This window comes from Miniopterus schreibersii (assembly GCF_964146895.1).
Source record: "Miniopterus schreibersii genome assembly, chromosome: Y".
In the NCBI taxonomy this organism is placed as follows: domain Eukaryota; kingdom Metazoa; phylum Chordata; class Mammalia; order Chiroptera; family Miniopteridae; genus Miniopterus; species Miniopterus schreibersii.
This window is the reverse complement of record NC_138120.1, coordinates 2,528,971-2,549,426: the sequence shown is the minus strand read 5'-3', so window position 1 is coordinate 2,549,426 and position 20,456 is coordinate 2,528,971. Positions and strand designations below refer to the sequence as shown.

Here is a 20,456-nt window from a genome sequence, read left to right as displayed (position 1 = left end):
CATATTCTTTCTTCGATCGTGGAGATGTTTAGCTTCGTTTAGATACCAGAGTGAATGCAACAGCCCTTTTCAGTAGGTTATTATAAACAGCGGCAGGGTTTGGTTCAATTCACCGCCCCGTCTTCAACCCCGAGCCGCATGTTGAGCCGGCACGAGGCATGGACGGGCGTTTGTTCCTGCGCTCAAGGCAAACGCTCTCCCACCTCCTGGGGAGCCCGGCTGAAGGCAGGTAGGGGTCCCCTTAGGTTGCGGGAGGAGGGACGTGGGAAGACTGTCCAAGTCACTCGATACGTTGGGGTGGTGGCGGCAGATAGAACAAACCCCGCGGACGGTCCCCAGTGTCTCTTTTTTTGACTTTGGCTTTTTATTGGACAAAGATATGTGAACACACCTCACCCCTCAGGAACCCGACAGGTCCTTGCCTTTCTTACGTGATTTACTCAAATTAAAAAAACAAAACCAGAAAGGCTCCGGTGGCGATGCACTAGGAAGTGTTGGCGTCATTCAAGTGTGTGCCCTCTCGTGCCTCCCTCCAAGATTATATAGGCGCAGAATTTAGGGGCACCTTCTCCTGTGATCTGAAGATGACCCGTTTTCTTGCGTATAATGGAATGATTAGCTCACATATATGTATTCGCGCGTATGAATAATTTATTGGTTTAATCCCTCAAATGCTGCATTTAGTCCCCAGATTTCAACACAGCCCAGGCATTTGTGAAAAGGCCTGACTCGCAGAGATCCTCAGCCCCTGGGGGGTGAGATGTCGGTGCAGAGAATTAGGCGATTGAAACTCTCCCTGGGAGCCCTTTGATCCCTGACAGCTCCCCTCACAGCTGCGCTGCCCTGGCCCATGAGTCAGTGTGTGTCCCAAGCGGCCCCCGTGGATGTGTCGGAGTAAAAGGGCTGTCTGTGCTCTGTGACATCCCCTCAGACCACGGATGAGCGGGCGCAGCTGACTGACATCCGGCCCAGCAGGTGGTACCAGTTCCGAGTGGCCGCCGTCAACGTGCACGGGACCCGGGGCTTCACGGCCCCCAGCAAGCACTTCTGCTCCTCTAGAGGTGAGTCCGCTCCCCACCCGCACCCCCGCCTTCCTCCTGGGGGACCCGGGAGACCCGGCCCCCAGCAGGCACATCCGCTCCTCCGGGGTCAGTGTCAGCCTCAGCCTCAGCCTCAGCCTCAGCCTCACCTTCCCCTTCCTCCCGGGCGCTCGCATCTGGAACCCAGATTCACCCGACGCCACAGCCACATGGGTGGTTGGCCGACAGGTGCCTTGCTGTTCCCAGGGGTGGGGCCGGATGTGTCTGACGGTACATGTGAGTTTATATCAAGGACATCTCTGGGTCATGCCTTCGAGACGTTGCAGAAGAGAACAGAATGGGGTTTTCTCGCTTTCACGTGGCAGTTTCCATGATCAGCTTTGCTGAGTCTGCCGTAGGTTGTCTGACCCAGCGCCGTCCGGTTAATTTGGGGAGACAGAGGTTTAGTTGGGGCACGTTAGACTCTGCAGCTTTTCTCAAAACGATGGTTCCATTGGGTATGCGTGAATCTCTCGTTTCCCGGCACCCAGGACGGAAACCCCCTGGAGTCGGTTCGTCACTGCTATCGCTGGGTTCAGTTCCGGTTCCATCGCTATTTTTTAATGTTTTTACTGATTTTAGGGAGAGGGACAGAGAGAGAAACATCGATGTGAGAGAGAAACATCGGTCGGTTGCCTCCCACACGCACTGGAACTGGAACCCACGACCTGAGTGTGTGCCCTGACCGGGAGTCGAACCCGAAACCTTTCAGTGCACAGGATGGCGCTCAACCCACTGAGCCACACCGGCCGGGGCAAATTTTATTGCTATTTTAGAACCTGCGTGGACTCCGGGGAATTCTAACCGCTTTCCGTTTCTAGCGCGTTTGGTCTGTGATAGTTGAATGTGATTTCGGTGGATCTGAGCGGCACCTCCAGGTTCCTTTCTCCACCGTGAGACGGCCGCGCGCCTTCTGAACAGTCACACATCGGCTCCGCTGACTGTTGGGACCGGGTTTCAGAGACGCAGATTAACCCTGTAGCTCACTTGCTAATTGGGAGCCAGCCTCTTACGTGGACGCTAATTTAGGTTTATTTTAAACAAAACGCATCGTGATCTTCATGAACAGTGTAGGACATAACATCAGTCACATGTCTCTCATTATGGGGAGGTGTGAACTGGCTGCTGTAAATTCCCGTTTTTATACCGTGACTGCGAAAATACACGTTTCCGCCAGTCTGTCCCTTTCTCACTACGTAATATCACCACCCCTTGCTCTGCACAGTCATAGGTCTCAAGGGGGAAACCTGCAATGAAAGTAATTTAATATTTGGGTCTGTTACAGGGTATGTTGTGTTGTGTGGTTTTTATAAAAAATCCTCACCCAAGGATATGTTTTTATTGATTTCAGAGAGAGAGGAAGGGAGAGAGAGGGAAAAACATTGATTGGCTCCCTCCCGCATGTGCCAACTATTTCCTCCCACTGAGGCCAACTCACTGAGCAAGCTTTAAAGTGAAATTACAAAGATATCAAACCTTGTCTTAAAATGATGTCTCCAGCCGGTCTGAGGACTTGGAGAGGCACATGAAAGAAATAATTCACAGTGGGCTCGGAGGCGAGGATCAGTAAAAGGCTCCCCCTCGAGCCTCACGGTTCACATGCGACCCTGGCGCACTGTGGTCAAGCGCGTTACCATCTGTCCGGTGGCCTGGAGCCTGTAGGCTCTGAGCTGAGCGTGCTTGCAGCTCAGGGCTGCAAACTCAGACCTCAGAGGAAAGTGGTTCCCAGCCTCTGCAGACAGACGGGAATTCAGGCAGGGTCTGGGCAGAGGTCCTTGGACGGTGCCCAGGGCTCATCACATGGCTGCTAACTGCCCACAGGGCATCGTTCTGGGGAGAGGCACTGCCCTGGTGGTTCACTCCGCCCTGTTACATCTGACCACCTCCACAGTCCAGAACGAGAGCTGCAGCCGCAAATTCAAACGGGCTTTTGTTGAATAACAGTGCCGTTTTCTGGAACATCTCGGTCACTGTCAAAGTGTTCTGTTTCCTGCCTTTACAAATCCGTCCAACACTGAGCTCCAGACTTTCATTCTTGCAAGTCTTGCCAACCACAAATGTCTGCACAGCCTTGGCCGGGTGGCCCAGTTGCTTAGGGCATCACCCCCATGCACCCAGGGTGCGGGTTTGATCCCTGGCCGGGGCACATACTAAAATCAGCCAATGATGCGTAAGCAGGTGGAGCAACAAGTCAGTGTTTCTCTCTCTCTCATTTAGCACATCTTTCCTAATTGCACTCAAGTCTCACCAAGTGTAGAAAAGCGCCTTACTGGGGGGCAAAAATGAACAGCTGTGTTGAAATATCATTTACACCCCATGAAACCCACTCACGTTGAGGCTGCAGTCGGGTGGTTTTTAGCATTTCCGAGTCCTGCAACTGTCGCCAGCACCCGGCTTTAGGATGGTGCCCCCCCCTCCAAGAGGGTCCTTCCGGCGGCCACCGGCTCCGTCACATCCCCGTTTCCCGAGACGCATCTTCACTGAACGCGGAGTAGCGTCTCCTGTGAATTCTGTGCCCACGTTTCGCTGTCGGAACGGCAGGGACGGGAGCCGGGCCTGCTCCTCCATCGCCACGGATAGGCTCTGGCTGCATTTGTAAAAGCAGAAGCAGACTAACCGCTTCCTAACCTTTTCATGTGACAATGTTTCCAAAGACGGTGCGTTTTTATTTAATAAAAGCCCATATATTCCGGCTGCCTCCAGAAGCGAAACTACACCGGTCATAAGATTGGAAATGTTGCTGTAAGAAAGAATGACTGCGCCCAAAATAATTCTCTGCCCAAACGGGGGCGATGACCTGGTGCGTCTGAGCTGGGTGCAGGGCCAGCTCTGATCAAGACCAGGTCAGGAGAGGGAAAGGGACTTTTTTCCACCCACCACAAACACCTCTGAAAATAAACGGAAAATTCGGTAGAGAAAGGAAAGGCACCGGGTACAAAGGTTTCGCTGAGTTTAGGCTCGCTGCCTGGTACTCATGGGCTGTAGCCCTGATTTTCACAGAAAAACCAAAATTCTTGTAATTCTCTTCTTTATGGTTGTATTTAAACACAAAATTAGTCTGTGGTTCACCAGAATGGATTGGCTACCGAGTATAGTCGTTTCCTTTTAATGGACTGATTTTCCCAAAACTTCGAATACTTATTTTTATAGAAACTTCTACGCTGTCGGTAGATGGGTAACTCAGGTTCATGCTTTTTTTTCCCCTATGAATACCATTTGTGGATATTTTTATTGTTAGCCCTACCTCTCCCCAGGGGGAAAAAAAAAAGCACGTTTATGGGTTGGGTAAAACCTGTAATTTTTGCCGGCAGTGGAAAGACCTTGGGGACAGTGACAGTTTGGCTGGTGACAGTGCTGTGGAGATGTCTAGGCGGATTCTTCGACGTTTCTCACTTGTCCCAATGCACTGATCTGATTGTTGGGAGCCTGTATATTGAGACTGAAAAGGGGGGATCTTACCGCTTGTTTCCAGCTAGTGTACATACAGGGTGTCCCCCCAAAATGCATGCACACTTTAACAGCCAATAGCTCAATTTTGCAAAGGAAGTGTATTTTAATAAACACTGCCTTAATAATTATTCTAAGTGTGCGAGTACATTTTTGGGGGACACCCTACAGGAAGGACAGCACCCCACGCGTTGACCCCGAGGTCAGCACACGCACAAAGATTCGTATTCTGTGTCCTCGGTACTCGAGTCACACGGTGCGTCTCTGTCCTGCGATTTCAGATCCATCCCCACCCCCAGCTCCCGCCAACCTCCGGCTCGCCAACTCCACCAGCAACAGCGACGGCAGCGTGACCGTCACCCTGGCCTGGGACGTCCCCGAGGAGCCGGACCTGCCTGTGCACCACTACAAAGTCTTCTGGAGCTGGGCGGCCAGCAGCACGGCCCTGGTCCCCACGAGGAAGAAGCGCAGGAAGACCACGGACGGGGTGAGTGGGCGCCACAGGGGGGTGTTCTTGCAGGGGGTGTGTTCCTGCAGGGAGGTGTGCTCCTGCAGGGGGGTGTGCTCTTGCAGGGAGGTGTGTTCCTGCAGGGGGTGTGTTCCTGCAGGGAGGTGTGCTCCTGCAGGGGGGTGTGCTCTTGCAGGGAGGTGTGTTCCTGCAGGGAGGTGTGCTCCTGCAGGGGGGTGTGCTCTTGCAGGAGGGTGTGCTCCTGCAGGGAGGTGTGCTCCTGCAGGGGGGTGTGCTCTTGCAGGGGGGTGTGCTCCTGCAGGGAGGTGTGCTCCTGCAGGGGGGTGTGCTCTTGCAGGGGGGTGTGCTCCTGCAGGGAGGTGTGCTCCTGCAGGGGGGTGTGCTCTTGCAGGAGGGTGTGCTCCTGCAGGGAGGTGTGCTCCTGCAGGGGGGTGTGCTCTTGCAGGGGGGTGTGCTCCTGCAGGGGGTGTGTTCCTGCAGGGAGGTGTGCTCCTGCAGGGGGGTGTGCTCCTGCAGGGGGGTGTGCTCTTGCAGGGAGGTGTGTTCCTGCAGGGAGGTGTGCTCCTGCAGGGGGGTGTGCTCTTGCAGGAGGGTGTGCTCCTGCAGGGAGGTGTGCTCCTGCAGGGGGGTGTGCTCTTGCAGGGAGGTGTGTTCCTGCAGGGGGGTGTGCTCTTGCAGGGAGGTGTGTTCCTGCAGGGGCTGTGCTCTTGCAGGAGGGTTACTCAGACTCCGGGTGGGAGGATGCGAACAGCCACCTCTGCTGAGCTGAGACAGGCTTGCACGGAGGAGGGTTCCCTCCCTTTCGTTTTCAGCCACGAAGGTCAGAGAGTGGGAGACCGTGCCTTTGATGACGCAGGTGAAACAACTGAATTTAGTCCATTGACCCCCTCATGTCCGAAAGGCAGTCTCAACTGCAGAAGTAAATGATAGTTTATTAAGTAAATGATAAAAAAATAAGCTAAATAAAGAACACGAATTCTCTTCACGCCGCCTTCTGGCCGTAGAGATCACCCACAGAACGTATGTGCTTATCTGCGCAGCCCAGGGCCACAGACACTAGGGTGTTGAAGGTGCCCATCTGAGCCTCGGTTGGTTCGTTGCAAACAGCTCCCTCTTCTCCGCGAGGCGGTACCTGCAGAGGGGCGGGGGCAGAATTACTCTTTTGTGTGCTGCTCCAGAAGCTTGGGGACACCATTTCAAACAAGGAATCGTGTTTTGACGTTTCTGTGAAACTTACTTGCCCCACCCTTCATCTGGGCTCAGATCTTAGAGGCAGAGACAAAGCTGAGCTTAGAAAGTTAAAGGGACCCGTGGGGAGAGGCCGGTCTGCCTCCTGGGGACACTGAGCGGGGCCCGAGCGGGCGCTGCTGACGCCGCGGTGTTGGCTGTCCCGCGCCCAGGCCCAGAGCGCCGTGGTCCTGGAGAGGCTGCCGCCCGACTGCGAGTACAGCGTGGAGCTGCAGGCCGTCGCCTACTGGGGGCAGACACGCCTCAAGAGTGCCAAGGTGGCCCTGCGTTTCTCCTCCACGCCCCCCGCCGGCAACAGTAAGTGTCCCCCAGCTTCGCCACACACTCCCCACCCGCCCGGCAGTCACGCGGAAGCGTGTGCAGGACCCAGCCGGCCATTGCTCAGTCTCGCAGCCCAGTCCTGCTGGACAACCTCGTAATCACAGGTGTGACTTCTGCCTGAGCACTGTGTTTTCCCATGAGCCAACCGGAAATAGAGTCATTACCAGTTTACGGTGTCAGCGAGGGAAATGGTATTTTACAGAAGAGTAAATGTCAGCATGTGAGTGAGGTTTTTTTTGAATGTTTTTATTGATTTTTTTAGAGGGACGGGTGAGAGAGAAACAGCAGTGATGAGAGAGTCATGGATCAGCTGCCTCCTGCGCACCCCCAACTGGGGATGGAGCCCGCAACCCGGGCCTGTGCCCTGACCGGGAACCGAACCTCTGAACTCCTGGTTCCTAGGCCGATGCTCCGCCACTGAGCCCCACCGGCCGGGCGTGAGTGCCTTTGGAATGATGGCGTCCCAGGTCTGCCGGCTGCGAGGTGCTTTAAGAGTAGATATTTCTACTCGGCAGAGGGGGAAAGTTTGCGCAGTTTAATGAAACGGTCCCTGGAAGGAGGAGACACAGTGTTTCCAGAACGTACCTTGCTTTTGGGACGGAAGAGGAGTGTGTCCAGGTTTGACCGATTCCAAGTGTTTTACTAACTGGAATATTCTTCTTTCTCTGCAAAATAAAAACGGGCTGCAGAGAAAATACTCCGAGTCTCTCCATCTGTAAACTTAATCAAAATGTTGACGTCTGAAAAAACAGCTGAGTGGCTCCATTCTCTGAACGTGGAGGATTGTCAAGGAGGACCAGTTAGGCTCATACCTCCGCAGGACACCACAGAAACGGTGTCATTCCGTTTTTGTTTACTACCGAACACTACCGGTCGGTGCATTTTTGTTTCGATAAAGCAAAAACGGTTTAATCTTGAGATATATAAAACTATACGCTTACACCTATAATGAAAATAGAAGTTGCGGGGGATAGAAAAGAGGGAGACAAAATCCATATAGAGATGGGGCGTGGTTTCTACGCGTCAGTCACTGTCCGAGGGTGAATTCTCAACATCACAGATTTTTGATGGAATCAGACGCCTAAGGGGGCTTGGGAAAACCTTATATCCCTGATTAGTTGTTTTAAGGAAAGCTGTGGGTGTGCCCAGGTAGACACTCTGACTCCACGGTGCTGCCGGGAGCTCAGCTCGTTTTCTGAGCCCCACCCAGCCTCCCCGCAGCGTCCCGGGCGCTGCGGGCTCTGCTGCTTCCCGGGTGGGCCGGCTGCCTCCCAGAGAGGACGGGCCTGTCATGGTCTGACTTACAGTGGAAATATGGACTTGGCCTTCCTCGAGATGTCTGGCACCCAGCTCCTACAGCACTTGGAATTTCCTAAGTGATACAGGGATAAAGGTACCTTTGTTGTGTTGATGAGGGGACTTTTGGAAGCCCCTGAAGATGGGGGCTGGTGACCCCCAACCCCCCGGGCAGAGCCTTGGGTCTTCCATCTGGCTTCTCCTGTTTAAAAATTAGTCACTAAAGATGAGTAAATAACCATGAAATTAAATACGCCGGGATTGACAGCAGGCTTCCTGGTTATTTTTGACCCGTGACTTAGACTGTTGTGCCTTGTTTGCAGAAGAACAGCTTGGGAAAACCAGGAAAGGCGTGATTCGAACACAGCCCCCTTTCCAGAGACGCCGACTCGGCCGCTTGCTGGAAATTGGCTCCCCCTTCTACCAAGACAACCAGCTGCAGGTCAAGGTGTACTGGAAAAAGACCGAAGGTACCCGGGGTCTCCTGCCTGTGCTCGTCGGTTTAAATCCCACAGGGATGTAAAAGGCCTCGTGAAAACTCAGTATTGATGTTCAGGAAAGCAGGTCCTCAAGAAAACACTGCCTTTCTGAAGGCCTTGTTTTTCCGGAGTCCCAGGGTTCCTCACACCCAGGGATCTACGTCACATTTTGAGATCAGTGGTAGTCAGCTGCTTAAATTCTCTCACCTCGGGGACATTGGCCTCTCTTCTTGCCTTTCCCCCGAAGGCTGATGTGTCCACAGCACCCAAAAACGGTTCATTGTTTCACACTGCAGTTTTTGGTTTTAGTTTTTTAAAAACACACACACAACAAAACAAGACCCATAACACAAATAATTTTGAAAATAGAAAAAAAAGTCACCTGTCCCATGGAAACAACATCCTCAGGGGATTCCTTTCAGAGGTGCCTGTGCCTCTGTTTGTCACTCTGTGAGCGTGTGTGTAACACATTTTCACGTAACGCTGTATGAGCCTTCTGCACTGTCCTGCATTTTCATGCTGTGTTAAATCTCTGCCTGACGGAGATACCGTGATAGATTATGTGTCCTTACCCACGGCACAAGCACATTAGGCGCCTTCAGGTGCCCCTTCACGGTGAGCGCCGAGGTGACGTTAGAGCGAAGCCTTCCCGTCTGCTCAAATCTTTAGGGCAAACTCTGCTGCGCCTGCTCTGTCGACTCGGGATATTTGTTTGCATTCTTTTCATCCCTCCTGTGCATTTTATAAACATAAGCAAATTATTTTGGTTCAAGAGCCCAGTTGTAAAATCCCTCTCATCCTTCTAAAGTGCTGTTTTACTCAGGGGGTCAGCCGAGGTGCCGGGAGGAATATGGACCTTTGCCCCATTTCCTTCCAGCATTTTCCTCCAAGCTGCTGACACCGATTGTGTAGCTGACATAGCATTTCCAGTCCCAGTCACGGTTTATCCCTCTCATACGTCAAATTTCATTTCTATATTATTAAATTAAAAATTATATCAATATATTCCCATTACAAGGTTTAATAACAGGTTTATAATCCATATCGAATTATAAAATTTATTTGCTCTATGGTATTTACTGGTTTTAAATTAGAATTATATTAGTACATTGTGTTACTATCAATAAACCGTAGCATTATATTTAATTAGTGTGGTACTGGAAATGTGAACATCGATGGGAGAGTGTGTGTGTGCATGTCTGTATACGTACGTGTGTACACACACACACGGCTCCCAGCGATCCTGGAGCGCAGCCATCGCCTTGTGGTGGAAACTCTGATCTGAGTGCCGATTTACTGCAATAATTTACGTTGCTGTCAGTCGCCAACATTGGGGATTTCCCCTAGATCACAGGGCCTCTTCCTTGCACAGTGTATTACGAATAAGTCATATCTAGAATTCTGTACTTTCCCCAAAAGCCCTTCTCCTTAAATTATACCCATCCCATCTCCCTCTTTATCTTAAATTTGAAAGTCAAATGAACACATGAAACACCGCCGGGCTTGTGAGGCCAGACTCTTGGCAGGTGGCTGAGCTGGAGGAAGCCCTGGGGAGCCCAAAGCAGAGCCAGCTGGAGAGCATGGGCTCCCAGTTCCACCCACATTCGCCGTCCTCCCAGAAGCCTGTGGGCAGTCACTGTGTGACCCACGAGCAAAGCTCCCCGACATTATGAGATGTGCCCGTTCGTAATTATCACAGATGTAGGAGAGGAGACACCTTTTATGGCGATGCCCAGTCCTGCTGTGACATGAATTCCTAGTTATCCGTAGCCTCACCAGCCTCTCAGCTCACCTGGATCTTACTGTGCCCTTTGGCCGCGATGAGTCTCCCCATTCCTAATCTGATATTTTTTCCATTGATTTTTAGAAAGAGTGAAAGGAGGTGCGGGGAGAGAGAGAGAGAAACATCAATGTGAGAGAGACACATCCACTGGTTGCCTCCCACATGTGCCAGACTGGGGCCAGGGATCAAACCTGCAACCTAGGTACCTGCCTTTGACCAGGAATTGAACCCAGGACCCTTCAGTGCTCAGGCCAACACTAACCACTGAGCCACACCAGCTGGGCTCCCAACTTTAGTCTTAATAACGGAACAACAATCAGGACTTTGCGAGACCTGCGTGCCTCCTTTGGTTCACATATGCGTTTGGGGACCACCTGTGAGTTTTATTTCCTTCCCCCCTGTTCTGTCACATTTCAAGGACATGGGACTGTGTTGGATGTGACTCCAGACTGTTCTCTCTGTGCCCTCGTTCTGACCCTACAGATCCCAGCGTGAGTCGCTACCATGTGCAGTGGTCTCCAGAAGCCTGTGCCCACAATGACACCTCCAGGCCAGAGGCATCATCAGGCACAACCCAGGTGAGTCCATGGTCCTACGGATTGATTCTGAATGGTCATTAGACTCTTTCCTCGGGTGTATAAAATTGGACTGGAAGATGTCACATTGTATGTCTCACGGATACATTGTTCTCACACATGTGCTATTGAGCAAATGCCTGGGTGAAGACTGAACAGGTGACAGTCCCTGTGTTCACTTCTCCTCTCGTGAAGTCAGTGTCACATGAGAGCTCACTGTGGTATCATACATGGCAAGTCCTGAGGCAGACAGGAGGGACCAGTACTTCAGGAGCCCAGACCACAGGGAAAGGCTCTGGGCTCTGTGTTTCATTGAACTGGACAAAAGCTATGAATTGCCCTCTGAATTTTGCCTTTGCAGCATGATCTAAAGGTATTAATTTCCCAGTGAGATGCTACACAATCCTATGATTTAGCGTCTCACTGTGCCACATCCCCAAGTGCCACCGAGTCACCCAGCAATAACAGACACTCCCTGTCCCATATACCACAGACCCATGTCTCGACTCTTAACTTTAAGAGGAATCATGAGTTAGTGAGTAGACTCAACAAACCACAGGACATGTTTAAGAAAGAGGACACTGCACCATGCATGGTATGTGACAGAGCAGGACAGTCTGAAGTCCCCATGGCGAGGCCCCACACGTCTAATACACTGATTTATGGTCTTGAACTAGAACATTCGTCTGCTGAATATTTTCTAAAGCAACACTGAAGTATTTTTTAAATCCCGTCTGACACATAACTTGAAGATCGAGAGAGAGAGCACATTGCTTACTTTGCAAAAACACTCGATTTTTTTTTAAAAAAAAGGATTTCCGAGAGAGGAAGGGAGAGGGAGAGAGAAACATCGAGAGAGTAATTGATCAGCTGCTTCCTGCACGCCCGCTACTGGGGATGGAGCCCACAACCCAGGCATGTGCCCTGACTGGGAATTGAACCGCAATCTCCTGGATCCTAGGTCAACGCTCAACCACTGAGCCTCGCCAGCCAGGCACTCATTTGACTTTTTTTTTTTTTTTACTGGATTTGACCTGTGCTACCAGCATTGTTTTCATTTATCCTTGACCTCTTCCTAAAATGTGTGACCTGAGTCTGGGCTTTGTGGGGCCACAGAGGAGCCCGAGTCACCACTAACGACTGTGCTTTGTAGACGCCTCCAGCCTGCTTTCAGGTGGCGTGACAGGAGGAAAGAAAGAAAGAAAGAAACGGATGTTTTAAAAAAAGGAACTGGTTGGAGGAAAGCAGAGAAAGAAATAGAAGCAGGGTTCCCTAAGTCTTTTGGGGTTGGGGTGGGGGGATTTTGCTTGTTTACTTGCATGTGCCTTGGATTCCTGTGGCACCCGGCTGATTTTCAGGGGGTGGCCCCCCTAGGCTGAGCGTCTGTAGCAGCTCAGAGGGTGCTCCTAACTCTTTGCTGGGCGTGTATACATACATATCTGGCAGAAATACGAATCGCACATCTCCAACAAGTGCTTTGCTAAGGGCTTAGGACTTGTCTGTCTCCATCTTTAATGACGTGCAGAGCTTCTTAATTCCTTTCCTGCTGGGAATGCACATCCGCTCACTTACCTGTGGTGGCTCCTGCCACCTCCTGTCACGCCACCTGAAAGCAGGCTGCAGGCGTCTGCAAAGCACAGTCGTTAGTGGTGACTCGGGCTCCTCTGTGGCCCCACAAAGCCCAGACTCAGTCCTGGGGAACAGCCGTTCAGCCTCCCAGAGAGACAGCGGGCTGGCCCGGCGTCCCGGGCACCCTGCCGTGTTAACTGTGCTCGGGGTCTACGCACCGCCCGTCTGGGGAAAGGGCCAGGCCCTGCCCTGTGCGTCTCAGCCGTGGCTGCTCCTGCTGACTCATGCCCGGCGGTTTTATTTGAATTCTTGTGGCACCCTTGTCACCAACCCACGCCGCTGTGTGGCAGCGACCCCTGCCCTTCCCCAGAGGGCAGCCGGCCGAGGCCCCTCACCTGCCTCTGACACGAAGCCCTGGTGACCGCCAACCTGCGCGGGCGAGTGCAACGGGGACAGTTACACCCGGAGTGTCCTCTTTCCCGTTACAGCCGGTTACACCCCGAGCCGCCTCACGCTCAGCGATGGAGCCTGTTCCTCGTGTTTCCATTTCGTGGCGCTGTTATGGGGGGAAGCAGCACCCCGGAAAGGGGGAAATACCGTGGCAGAGACGAGCTTCATTTTTTTCATTTTGTCTTTGTTAATTCTCACCAGAGAATGTTTTTTCCATTGAATTTTTAAAGAAAGGGGGAGGGGGGAGAGAGAAACCTCAGTGTGAGGGACACACATCGATGGGTTGCCTCCCGCACGCACCCCACTGGGGGCAGGGAGCGAACCTGAAACCCAGGGGTCTGCCCTTGACCCGGAATCGAATCCCCGACCCTTGGGTTCACGGGCCGATGCTCTGACCACTGAGCCACGGCGGCCAGGGCAAATATCTTAATTTTTTTTTTTTAAACTTGTCTATAAGCCAAGCCTGTGTCTCAGAGGAGCCCGAGTGGGCGTTTTCCCACTTGAAATAAGCAGAGTTGTTTGGCGGCCTCAGGCCAGCGCCCATGCGGGCTGCGAGGTGCAAGCTGGCTGCTTTCTCGTGATTCCTAGGCTCTGAACTCCAGAGGACGTGGCCACGCCAGGGAGGGCTCAGCTGGCGCTCACTGAAACGTGGACAGGGTCTGACATACTCGTTACAGAAGCCACATGGCACCTCCCCACTATGTCAGAACACACCGTGGCGGGAGTGCCATCCCGCCTCCGGCCAATGTTTTCATCCCCAGTGAGATTTACTGCCACTGTCTTCCTCTCTCTCCCCCTAGGAAAATTACATGATTCTTCAAGATCTATCTTTTTCCTGCAAATATAAGGTGACCGTGCAACCCACACGGCCCAAGGGCCGCCCGAAGGCCGAGACGGTTTTCTTCAGGACCCCGCCTTGCTCCGCCCTGCAGGGGAAAAGCCGCACGCACGTCAGCTGCCCCGGGGAAGCAGGTGCGTGTCACCCGAACGCCGTGAGGTCGGCCCGCTTGCAGACATCTCCAAACCACCCCTCACAGCCCCCTAAAAACAGGCGGCACCCCTCTGTCTGCATTGCAATGGGACAGGCCAACTTGGAGGTAACATACACAGGGTGTCCCCCCCCCCCAAATGTATCCGCATTTCGAATGATTATAACGTCAGTGTTTGTGAACACACAGTTCATTTTCAACGTTTAAAAGCATCTCCAGAAACGAATAATTTTTTTGGTCAACACCTGTTTTGAAAAGGAGAACTGTTCTGGTCCAGGCCCTGCTGATAACGGGAAGCAACGGAATCGCAAACATCGGGAGTCATTCCCTGCGGTATTTGTGCTCCTTCCGTGTGTTGACGGTTGCTGATTTTGTACCATAAACTTTATCTTTTATGTGTCCCCATAAAAAAAAAGTCTAGGGGCACTTTGAGGTAAATATTCTCTGTTCAAAGCTTAGTCTGGCTTCACCCATTATTTCAAATCCGTTAAACCTGAAAAGGAGCGAAAATGAAGTGAGTTATCAGCTGTTAAAGTGTGCATACGTTTATTTGGGACACTCAGAGGATCAGTGGCACTTGGCACAAGGTTGCCGTGATGGGGGCCTGGTCCGGCGCGGTCCCCGTCTGTCACGGAGCTGGTTGTCCGAGACCACACTTAAGACTCGGGTCACCCTGCTCGGAGGCTGCCCAGCCCCCCGCCCCAAACGTCAAACAGGCGCCACCTCAGCTCATTTTCTGCAGCTAACCCAGGTCCCACTCCCCACCGCCGCAGGTCCCGCTCTGTCCAAAGTGCTGGCCAAGCCCGAGAACCTGTCTGCCTCCTTCGCGGTCCAGGACGGCAACATCACCGGCCACTTTGCCTGGAAGATGGCCAAGGCCAACCTCTACCAGCCCATGACCGGCTTCCAGGTGACATGGGCGGAGGTGACCACGGAGAGCAGACAGAACAGCCTGCCCAACAGCATCATCTCGCAGTCCCAGATCCTGCCCGCAGTAGGTGTCCCCGTGTCACGTGGCCGGTACCCACTGCTCGCGTCTCATGACACCAGGGTCGGCATCGCCGCCACGCTCCGCCCTGGCTCGCTCAGGCTCAGTCCCACCGTTTCCTCTCCCGAATGTTTCATTTATTTATTGTTGGTTGTTGAGCCTCACCCTTTAGAGAGTGGAAGGGGGGGGGGAGAGAGAGGAAAGAAACTTCGATGTGAGAGAAACACATCCGTTGGTTGCCTCCCGCACGTGCCCCAGCCAGGGCTGGGGGTTGAACCTGAGACCCAGGTTTGTGCCCTTGGCTGGGAATCGAACCCGAGCCCCTTCGGTGCGTAGACTGACACTAACCACTGAGCAACACCGGCCAGGGCATGACTATTTTATTTTGCGAGAAAAGACACGCCCAAGCATCACTGTAAGTAGAGGAAACGGTCCTCTAGATAAATTCTGGTGACCAGAGGCAGCCCCTCAGCAGACCTTTCCCATCTCCACTGTGTCCAAGTCATTTCCCCGTTTTCCGCCACCTTTGTTCGCTCGTGTCCCTGTACCCCAAGTGCACAGGCCCAGTTAGAAGTGTTAATTGGGGAGAAAAGCGCTAAAAGAAACCTGTTATTTCCCTCCCCCTGCCCCCCTCAGGCTCGGCTGCAGCCGTAAGGAGCTGGCCTGTCTTCCATGCCACCTAATTCCTTGGCTTGAAAAAACCCACCCATGCCTGGGCTTTTACCGTCTTTAAAAATGCCCTCAGAGTAGCCGAGTGCTGCTTCAAAAAGAAAACAACAACACCCTAAATCCTGGAAGGAAAGGTTACATGGAATTAGAAAGTAGTTATTTTCTAAATATATTAGGTTTACTGAGTTTTGAGAAGCATATGTTGGCAAAAAATTAAACACTTTGGGCCACGGGCACTGACAGACATTGTGTATTTTAAGGAAGAGAGTTAGCTTGCTCACGGAAATAGGGATTATCGAGAATTCGCATCGCAGGATGTGCCCGGGAAACCCGCAGACCGTGGGAAAGTCTTCGGTTGAGGAATAAACCATGTGATCCCAAGGGTGGGCCCTGAGAACTGGCCCCGGCCCCTGTGAGCTCTGCCAGGGGTCTCAGGCTGCCAGGAACTGAGCTGGATGCGGGGACCATGCAGCAGAGGACTCTAGAAACCAGAGCCATAGACTCCAAATCACCCTGCAGTGCCAGAGGCCACAGAATGTGGCACGGGGGGGGGGGGAGCAGTGGCCACAGAACGTGGCACCTGGGAGGCAACGTCCACAGAAACGTGGCACCTGGGGGGAGCAGCAGCCACAGAACATGCGTCCACTGTGTGTCTTCCCTCCCAAAGGCCTTGACGAGCGTGTCGCTTTGTGTGCCCCCCTCAGGATCACTCCATCCTCGCCGTGCCCAGCCTGAGGCCGTCCACCCTGTACCGACTGGAGGTCCAGGTGCTGACCACAGGGGGCGAGGGGCCAGCCACCATCAGAACCTTCCGGACGCCCGACCTCCCGCCCCCAGCGCACAGTAAGAGCCCCACTGTGTCCCCCCCCAGAGAACAGTCCTGGTGCAAAACTAGAATGAATCGTGACCGACTCCTGTGGAACAGGGTGTTCCCTGTATCTGAGGCCCTTCCTCCCATCTGTGTCTACTCACTGGCTCTTGTTTTAGCATAAATTGTATGGTTGAAGTTTAATCAAAACTTCCCCCTCCCTTCTTTCCTTGTCTCTCTCCTTCAAATCCTTCCTTTACCTTAAAAAAATGTTTTTATTGATTTTACAGAGAGGAAAAGGGGGAGAGAGAGACATGGATTTGTTGTTCCATTATCGGCGCGTCATTGGTCGGTTCTTGTCTGTGCTCAAACCCGCAACCTTGGCCTATGGGGACCATGCTCTAACCAGCTGAGCTACCCACCCAGGGCCAAGTATTTGTGAATTTTTAAACTTCTCAAGGGAGAAAGAGAATTTGCAGTTGCTGATATAACTGTGAGCTCTCTTGTGACTTACAGTTGTTTCCCAAACCAAGGAGGGAAAGGGGCCAACTGGGCAGGGGAGAGGCAGAGAGAGGGCGTGAGCTCAGGTGAGTACACTCAGGCTCAGGGACGGAAGAAGGAAATGACCAAGGCGTGTCTCTGTCTCCCCTCAGGACCCCACCTGAAACATCGCCACCCCCATCACTACAGCTCCTCTCCGGAAAGGTACTGAGCCGCTCTGGACTCGCCCTGGGCTCGCGGGAGGAAGCGTGGGTGCTCCCACGGGACCCCTCCCGGGTAACCCCTCTCCATCCCCGCTGCCTCTGGAAACGGCGACAGACACGAGTGAAGGACACTGGCCACCCGTCTCCTGCGAGAGCAGAGGAAACGCAGACTCGGCTGTGAACTGCGGATCCCGTTCCACGTGTGGTTTTGCTGATTAATCTCCACTGAATTATCACAGGACTGAGACCCGGAGTGGGAGCTGCAAACTCAGATCAAACCCCTGCAGCCAGCACGCAGGTTCATGCACAAACCAAGCGTAACATTAATCAGTGGAACTTGAGATTAAATGACTGGTTTCATTTACAAAGCCGGCTAAGAGGATGCTGTTTTTAGGCCCTGTTTGTTCACATCTTGCATAAGGTGATTTTTATTACATGCGACTTTTAACTGGAAATTTTAACTCGAAATAGACAAAATTGACATACAGCTTTATGTAATGTAAGCTTCATTTTATACAAAGACAAGCGAGGGTTCAGTCTGTAAATTATGATTTATAGAGACACCCAAAGCAGGAAGGGTTCAGTGAATTAAGCTGCCATCCAAGGTCACCATGGAGAAATTAAAATGCCTTTCTGGGCTGATTTTTACTATTTTACCCTATAATATAAATAAGATATCAGGAAAGTCTCTCATATTTTCCCCTCACAAAACCCACGGCTGCTACAGTTTACCGCTTCGATGTGTCTAAAAATTTACAAAACCTCTTGTTTAAAATGAAAGCATCCCAACTATTGAATATTTTCACATCTTTAGTAAGATTGGCCTTTTCTTAATCAAAATAACCTATTTGTATGCTAGAATGTTCTCAGGAAGATAAAAGGGGGGCTTTGAGTTTCACTTTTGCAAATCTGTCGTATGTTACTGTTTGGAAAACTTCCCAGGCCCCAAACTGCCACCTTGTAGCATAAACTCAAGTCCAAACATGTTATCAGTATATAGTGTTCCCGTGTCTGTGGGCAGCTTGAGACACGGGGATGCTTAGCTGAGTAGGTCTTTCCTAAGGGAATACCCACAAACGGGGTTAGAAACATTTATTGATGTGCGTGTCTGTGTATTATATAGGCTGTCCCCCAAAACTGTATACGCACTTTGAATAATTATAACGGCAGTGTTTATTGACCTACAGCTCATTTTCAAAATGTAATAGACTCTACAGACATTGTGTGTATACATTTTTGGGGACACCCTGTATATACAGACACACACACACACACATATATGTGGATAGAGACACGCATGTACCCTGAGAATGAATCGCCGATGACAGGGTTTTCATGGCTCTTAACGGCGGATACAGACATAGTCCTCATAGAAGCCCCACAGGTAGAATGAACACGGACGGGGAAAATACAGGATCAGAAAAGAGCCATCAACAGTTGGGGGGAAAGGCTTCCTTGTCTCACGATCTACGCGTGTAAAGTGGGGACGTTTTTGGTGACGTTACTGTTGGGTGTGGCCAGTAGGACTTGGTCCCAGGTGCTCTGTCCCCTGAGCACGTGCAGAGGTGTGACCTCTCCTGGGCTGGGTGCCCAGCTCAGAGGGCCTTCGCTCCGGGCGGCGTCACTGCCGTTTCCCAGCAGCGGCAATGACGGGGGGAGGGGGGAGACCGACCGGGTCTCTCACATCCACGCCCGGCTCCAGGAGGCCCGCCCAGGAGCCCGGTGCCTGTTCTCAGCTACTCGGGGCTGTTTCCTGCGCTTCCGACAGAGTTGGTGACGCCGCATTGGGACGCTCTATACAAGGGACACGACTGAAAACCTCAGAATGGGGGTCCGGGTGGTTCTGAATGGTTTTCTGTGGCCCCTGACCTGGGACAGAACAGGAAACTGCCTTCATTTAACCCCGACCCCCACCCCACCCCCGCCTCGATCAACACCTTAGAGCGCGTCTCTGGGACCACAAGTCATTCTAGGGTCCTCACCAGCGTCAGAATTTCAAATTCCTAAAATTGAGACTTGTAATCGTCAGCTAGAGGTTTCTCTCACCTTAATTGGTCCTGAAGAAATCCCAGCGTTGGGCCAGCAAATGTTTGTACCGTCCCGTAGTTTCAAAGGCGGGATATATCCACAGGCACAAAATGTTATTCTAGGTTTAACTGTATAAAATTTAATTATGTTTCTTTTGTCTGGGTAATGGGCATGGAGCAAGTATGTTTTTAGTTCTAACGCAGGTCTGAGCTTACAGCTTCCCTTACAGTCTCTCACGCAGCTCTAACGAGCACCTAATTTCGCAATAATAGTCAGTGGCTTCAATTTCATTAATATTGGGAAAAAATTCTATTAATTAGGAAAAGAAACACAAGCTTCTTTTATGAATTTCAATAGTAATATTCAAGTGACAAAAAACAATTACAACTTTTTGAATTATAAACATTTGAGTGCCCTAACAAAGGGATAAAAACCTGTTTTTTTAAAAAAACAACCCATATTTTTAGTAGCTAAATCTCTAATACGTTTCATTGAAATTAGATGTGTTTCTCATGTGACGAAAAATACAGGGAGGGGCAAACGTAGGTTTACAGTTGTTCATGTGGATGGTAATACAGGAACGAACAAAGAATAACCTAAGAACCGGCGGTTTCGGGTTCTCACAGCTGTAAACCCACGTTTGCCCGCCCGGCCACCGCAGCGGGGACCCCTGCCCGCAGGCGGGTCTCTGCTGACGGGACGAGAACTGGCCCCGATGCGGGCCCGGGAGGGAACAGCCCGGAGGTTCTCACGCTCCCGTCTTGGACGCCGCTGAAAAGCCTGCACCGTGTGTCGGTGTCGTTGGCGAAAATGACTTGCAGCCTAACGCCCTTTGTCACGCCGGGTGCCGGGCGCCGGGCTTCCCCCGCGACGGCAGGTGTCTCACGTTTCTCGCACGCGCTTCACCTGGAAGCACAGCCCCACGCTAAGGATCTGCTGCACGGACATGACAGTCCCTCTAAAACGCAAGGACACAGAGACGGCGACTGTGCGCTTTCCTGTCCTCACTATGGCGGCGAGTTTCCCGGGGGCAGAGCGGTGACAGGCTTATGTGCAGTCGTTGTGTCTTTACCTGATGGTGTCGTCGTGTGCAGGTAACAGACTGACCCCGCCGGCCTGTGGGATTCACGTCCCTTCCCAGTGGCCCCGTGAAGCCCGTATTTATTTATGTGTGTAATTAAGTCCGATTTGTGTGCGCGTCTGTCACGTCAGAGACATAATCTTGTAAAAAAAAAAAGTTGTAAAAAACAAAAATGTATTGTAAATACCCGGTGTCCTGCGATGCGTTATTTCCACGTTAGAGTCTGTACAGACCGATTCCGCAATAAAGCATCCTGAAACCCGCCCGGCGGACTAGACCCATTTCTTTATTGCCTGAAATGAAAAATAGTTTTCATTTCAGAAGAAAAACGAACAGTTTCCTAGGCTGCCAGGGAGATTCCGGCGTAACCGTCGGCGTCAGGATGAGTGGAACGCGAGGTCTGGTCGCCGCGAGGGGACAGCGCCCCACCCTCCGGAGGCATTTCGGAGTTTGCCAACCCTCGCCCCGGACCG

At 52.0% G+C, this 20,456-nt stretch overlaps 1 protein-coding gene and 1 long non-coding RNA gene across 3 annotated transcripts in view; one reads left to right on the top strand and one right to left on the bottom strand.

Annotated features, from left to right (window-relative positions):
- Positions 1-20,246, top strand: part of LOC308551946 (anosmin-1-like) — a 97,427-nt gene extending 77,181 nt beyond the window's left edge. Inside the window, exons 6-15 of one of the 2 annotated variants that reach the window (XM_081126858.1) lie at positions 932-1,061; positions 4,808-5,013; positions 6,396-6,540; positions 8,184-8,330; positions 10,606-10,700; positions 13,517-13,688; positions 14,479-14,699; positions 16,067-16,205; positions 16,824-16,875; positions 16,990-20,246. In XM_081126858.1, the coding sequence (XP_080982984.1) occupies positions 932-1,061; positions 4,808-5,013; positions 6,396-6,540; positions 8,184-8,330; positions 10,606-10,700; positions 13,517-13,688; positions 14,479-14,699; positions 16,067-16,205; positions 16,824-16,875; positions 16,990-16,999 (1,317 nt within the window). In that variant the 3' untranslated portion in view covers positions 17,000-20,246. Of the gene's footprint in view, positions 1-931; positions 1,062-4,807; positions 5,014-6,395; positions 6,541-8,183; positions 8,331-10,605; positions 10,701-13,516; positions 13,689-14,478; positions 14,700-16,066; positions 16,206-16,823 lie in introns of both variants that reach the window. The other variant, XM_081126857.1, reaches the window with a different exon arrangement.
- On the bottom strand, positions 5,909-8,991 carry LOC308551947. Its single transcript, XR_013998074.1, has 3 exons — positions 8,912-8,991; positions 7,150-7,936; positions 5,909-6,127 (listed from the first exon to the last, which is right to left on the bottom strand). It is a non-coding gene; the product is annotated as an uncharacterized lncRNA (long non-coding RNA).
- Positions 20,247-20,456: the final 210 nt, after the last annotated feature.